A 6,000-nucleotide genomic window follows, 5' to 3' on the forward strand; every position below is an offset into this window, starting at 1 on the left:
TATGAAAATTGAGTTATAACTCGGCAGGATGTAGAAGAGATGCGATTGTGTTATAATTCGAATATATAAGGATTAGCCCCCAAGATTAACCAATAATCTTAAAAATAAAATTGGACAAGCTTGTCATTGAAAAATAAGTTGCTTATTTTAATATATTTTTGAACGAGTTTATAGGTGATTGTTTGTTTGAATGCTGCCGACTTATAGGTGATTGTTTGTTGGACTGACACCAACTTATAGGTGTAGGTTTGTTTTGATTGATTCAAACTTATAATTCTCAGTTTGTTTGAAGTGATTCCGAATTATAGGTGCCGGTTTGTTTGGATTGATAAAAAGTCGAGTTTTGTTCTCGAATTGATTAATAGCCGAGTTTATTCTCGGATTGATTGATTGATTTTGAAATTGAATGATTGCATCAAAGTATCACTTGTGTGAGTTGTACTTGAGCTTGAGTATCTGATCTTTATGGTCGGTTATTAGGGATAATTGAACATAATAGATAGCTTAGTATCTTGTGCATTCAGAAATTGGAGTATAGTTCGGTTTTGATGTGATCATGGATTGAATGGCTTATAGATCAATTAGGAAGATTAATAGAAAAAATTAAAAGTAAAAAAATTAATATATTTTATTAATGAAAGAGAACACATAATCGTGTTTCGACATATGAACTTAGCTGTAATAAACCTTTAAGAAAAAGATATTCCATGTACTTGTTAGAGTATTGCCACAAAATGTATGCATCTCGTCTGATGAGCTTTGGATGTCCTATCACCGCGGCTTTAGCTTTCGAGGTATAGTCGTTATCATTACTAGGATTTTTCTGCTCCTCTTCGTTGCTTTGGTTATTTTTGTTTCTGGTTTAATAATTTGGCCATCTGCTAAACTTTTGTTCATAGCGACTCATTAATAGCTAATAGCTTGGCCTCAGTGGAAGGAGGAGGAGGTGGATTATTTTACTCTTCGCTATTGATTATAACTTGAAAATAGGATAAATAATTAGGTAGAAAAAATGATAGTGAGGTTAAGTAAACTCAGCCCCACAGTGGGCGCCAAATGTTCTTATCCATTAATCTAAGTCGAGGTATAACTCTTTCTGGTGTCGAGGTATAACTCCTTCTTCTATGTGTATGGAGTTTTCTGTCCTAAGAGCACAGACGCCAAGCTATACTTCAGCCGTTGAAGAACACCGGAGGAGGTTGGGACCTGCAAAGAGACTCCAACGCTCAAGTTAGAAAGAGTTTTTCTAGTTTTCTTTGAAAGAGAAAATAAAAGGGAGAGTTCTCTGTGTACTTATCCTACTATGTTTACTTGGTTCCGTTTATATAAGATTTGTATATGACTTGATTGTGGTATGTTTTTCTCATTCTGAGATATGAGGCATGGATACGGTCCGAGAATCTCGCAGAGAATTATTTGGTGGCTTCTTTGAAAAGGTCTTTTTAGAATTATAAACAAGTAACTATTCTCTTTTTGAATTTGTTGTACGTGGCCAAGTTATAGCACAAGCGGCCGACTTATACAGATGGATCACGAATTACTGTGTTTTAAATTTATAAGTGGCCGAGCTATAATTTACGTGACCGACTTATAAGAACAGATCAAATCTAATCTTTGAATTATAGTTTATATCCACCGGATTATAATGACCAAATCAATCATGATGATGATTAAGTTACTTTTTAAAAAGTAGATGTGCTTAGGAATTTAAATAGGGAAAAGAAGTCATCCCCAATTATTTATTTATTTCTTGACCTCATGCCTTCAGTAAATATTATTCTTAATCTCAAACGAAGCATTTAGCAACTTTGATTATTTATAATAATGGCAAGCTCATTGGTGTGTAGGCCACTAATTATCTCATAGTTGTGTGCAAACTACACTATTTCTTTTAAATAATAACTTAATTTGTTTTTTAAAAAAATACTCTAAAGATGTTATTTAAAATATAAAAAGAATTTTTTGAAAAAAACAAATGTTTTAAGTTTTTAATAATAAACGACATTAAAAAAAAAAAAACAAAAACACACACTCTAAATGGAGACTTTTTATGATTCGTATGCAACTACAAATTACCCTTATCAAGTAACATACATGTGCGAAATTTCTCTAACCAAGGTTTACATCAATCAGTACATGGAATTGTTTTTTCTTTTTCTTTTCAAAAAATTGGACCTACCGTGAAGAATCGGTTGATGTTGTTTATAGAAACTTGAAACACCAAACCAATTACCTCATAATTATAAAGTTAGTTTTATTGTTTTAATATATGAGTTTAGTTAACATATATTCTAAAATTATTATTAATAAAGAATTTTAGTTTTATTAATAAATATATTGAAATTTAAATTTTGCATATTTTTCATAATAATAATTTTTTAATTAATAATCTTAATATATATTTTAAAATACATATTAACTAAATCTTTATATTTTTTATTTTGTTTTAATTTTATCCTAAAAGTTTTCGATTTGTATCAAATATACCCCTAACGGCTAATTTTTCAAAAAATTTAAGACCAATTCAACAACAATTTCATAAGAACAACCCTAAACACAAGTAAATCAAACATAATTTTCATGCATTATTGTTATATTGGTCTTAAATTTTTTAAAAATTTAGCCATTGGAGTATATTTGATACAAATCGAAAATTTATGAAACAAAATTGAAACAAAATAAAACTTAAAGGTATTTTTAAATTTTTTATCAAATTTCAAGAAAAAAAATATACTTTACCCCTTATTTTAATATTCGTTTTACTGTGAAATTAATTTTTAACCACTTTCTAAAATATAAACTCTTGCTAGTTAAAGTAAAGGTGACATTAGTCGGTATAAACATAGAAATGGCTAATACTATTATTAAAACTAACGTCTTGATATAGGTATTACTTCGGCCATCTAGTTCTTTTAAAAAAAAAAAATGTTTTACATTTTTTATAGTTATAAAATAATAGTGGCAGTTAATTTTGTATCATATACATGTGATATATGTGATTGTTAGTGGAAAATAATTATATGTGCGTATATAGTTAAAAGAGAAACAACAAAGATATGATAGAAATAAATATTACTATTTATTTAGATCAGTAATTATCCAACAATAATTTGTAATTTATATTTATATTTACAAAAAATTTAGGATAAATCACTTAACTAAGTCAATGAGTGAATAAAATTACACCAATTAGCCAAAAATAAAACCGGTTTATGAATTAACTAGAGTGGCATTTTTATATAGTTTGAATTAGGTTAATTCGAATTTCACACTCTATGTAATTCGAATCAGTCTGATTCGAATTATACACACGCATACAACCACTAATTTGAATTAACTTGATTCAAATTACACACACACTAATTCGAATAAGGGTGATTCAAATTATACACACGCAATCCAAAGTAATTCGAATTGAGTGATTCGAATTACTCAATTTTTGGTTCTAGTAGTAATTCGAATTAGGGTGTTTCGAATTACTCATGCTTCGACTATAAAAGGAGTTCGAACCAACCTCATTCGAACCACTTTTCTAATAGCATACCCCACCAAATCCCAGAAAAAACGACCCAAAACGACTCCAACAAAGGCTTGAATAGGATATTCAGCCCATGGGGGATAATCCCGACAGACTTTATCGTTTGGATGGAGTAGCCCATATAGCCGGGGTCATTAACGAAAAGATTAGTACGAAATCTTTTTTTTTTGAAGTTGGATTAAGTAGCTTATTTGTTTGTTTATATACGTTATGTATTCGCAGTTTATTTGGATGCCGTATAGCTCTCTAGACGTTCTTCAGGTTGTGCATCCGGAGGTATTGGAGCCTCGGCATACGGTGATATGACGGTATGTGATGGCATTGATATATTTTGCCGTCATAGAGTGACACCAGATAGATCGGGTGCTACCGCAGTTCGGTGGAGTATAGCCCCACCCCCAGCCCGCCCTGAACATCGACTTCTTAATGTCGAAGGACGACAGAGGTGGTGATCATTGGTTCCCCTACAGCTTGCAGCTCTGGCACCTTTATTGGGAGAGCCGGACAGATCATGTTTTTCAGTTTGATGTTATGGCAGATCCAGGTCCTTCAAGTACCAAACTAAAACAAGGAAATCTAAATACTAAAGTGCTAAAAAGATAGTAATTCATCTAACACAACATCTACTCATCTCCCCCAGTGCGCCTTGCTCCTCCGCCCTATGGACAACTCCGGCGTGTGTGTCCTGGTTTCCTACAAAGACCGCATGTCTTCGACCTGTTCGGATTAGCCTCGTCCATAGTAGTTCGGATCCTGGTGGACCTAGGACGTCCCTCACTTGCATGCCTCTTGGTGGGGTCCGGTATCACTGTCGGCCCATCGTACAGTGGCCAAAACTCTTCGAAAATGGGAGGTGTGAACCCCATCTGGTACACACTGAACACTGAGCTAAGATGATACACCTGGTGGACATACGACTGCCAAGTAAGCCGTGAATAGGCACAGCATGCCAAGGCATGAGGACACGGGTAATAAAGTGTCTGAAAATATCCGCAGTCACATGTCTGACTCCCGAGTGACACTCTGTAGCTACCAAGTGAGAACGAACCAGTAGGAGTTGTTTCCGAGACGGTGAACTCCGAGTTATCTCTGTCGTACAAAGTCACCGTGAAGCACATCGCCGTCTTCAGATTGGCCTCTATACACTTCACCAGATGTTGAGTGAATTGCTGTCCAGTTCCTAGCTGGGCCTCTGCCTCTCTCCCCTTGCGAACGAATAGCTCTGCCAACTTCCCATAAGTAGCCTTCACCAGCGAACACACCGGAAGATTCCTGACCCCCTTCAAGATTGAATTAACACACTCGGAGATATTTGTCGCCATGTGTTCGAATCTCCTACCCTCATCCCGATGCTGAGTCCACAATGAATACTCAATTCTGTTCGCCCACTCACACATGGCAAGGTCTTCAGACCGCAGAATATCAAACCAGTAATCGAATTCCACCTCAGTCTTTGCATAAGCTGCATTCACAAGAAGCCTACTTGCGTCCTTGTCCTTGAATGTCAGGGCGGAATTTGCTGCCACATGTCGAATACAGAATATATGGTATGTAGCAGGAGGTAGCCATCCTCCATCAGGAGCCTCAAGCGTAGCCTTGATCTCGTTGTGCCTATCTGATATAACCAGGAGACCCGGTTGTGGGGTCACGTGTTGTCGGAGATGGGAAAGAAAGAACGACCAGGACTCCGCATTCTTACCCTTCACGAGTGCAAATGCAATAGGCAGGATGTTGGAGTTCCCGTCCTGTGCAATCGCGACGAGCAACATACCCCCATACTTACCATACAAGTGGGTGCCGTCAATACTCACCAACGGCTTGCAATGCCGGAATGCCTCAATACATGGTGGAAACGTCCAGAAAAGCCGGTGAAAATAGGCTTGCGAGCCGTCGACCTGGTCCCCAACTCGGACAGGACTCGTCCTAAGGACTGCAACACTACCTGGCATCGTCAACTGCACTCCTAACTCCCACCGCGGCAGCTCGTTATATGACTCATCCCAATCACCATAGATGTGGGCGAGGGCCTTCTGCTTCGCCAACCAAACCCTCTTATAAGTCGGCCTAAACCCAAAGTGTGCCGCCGTCGCATTCAGAAGCACCTTGATGTTGATGGATGCATCAGCTATAACCATTGGCATGATAAATGCCGAGATCACATGATAATCCAAACTTCTGTGGTTGCTAGAGATGGACGTCGCAAGATACGTATGAGGTTCGTTGTACCATTTTACCTCCCAAATACCTTTGCGCTGCCGAAGACTTAGCCTAATCAACCATGTGCACCCATTCCCAAACTCAGAACACTTTTCTACATACCAACGATAGTCAGACTCCACCACTTTGTACTCTACCCCGCGTCAGATGCTATACGTCTTCACACTTAACACAGCCTCATCTTTTTTCGGAAACTACTGGCCACTCTAAAACTCTGTGAGACCACCAGACCCCTGGGCATCTCT

General features: G+C 37.0%; 1 protein-coding gene across 1 annotated transcript; it reads right to left on the reverse strand.

Moving 5' to 3' along the window:
* Positions 1-4,197: 4,197 nt before the first annotated feature.
* Positions 4,198-5,673, reverse strand: LOC107459488 (uncharacterized). The gene has a single exon (XM_016077713.1). It carries the CDS (start codon positions 5,671-5,673, stop codon positions 4,198-4,200), a length of 1,476 nt encoding a protein of 491 aa, XP_015933199.1.
* Between the last annotated feature and the right edge of the window lie 327 nt (positions 5,674-6,000).

Source organism: Arachis duranensis, chromosome 7 (genome assembly GCF_000817695.3).
Source record: "Arachis duranensis cultivar V14167 chromosome 7, aradu.V14167.gnm2.J7QH, whole genome shotgun sequence".
NCBI classification, from domain to species: Eukaryota; Viridiplantae; Streptophyta; class Magnoliopsida; order Fabales; family Fabaceae; genus Arachis; species Arachis duranensis.

What these genes read in the sequence shown, in the direction of transcription:
- LOC107459488 (XM_016077713.1), bottom strand. Translation starts at nt 5,673, where the DNA reads ATGGTTATAGCTGATGCATCCATCAACATCAAGGTGCTTCTGAATGCG.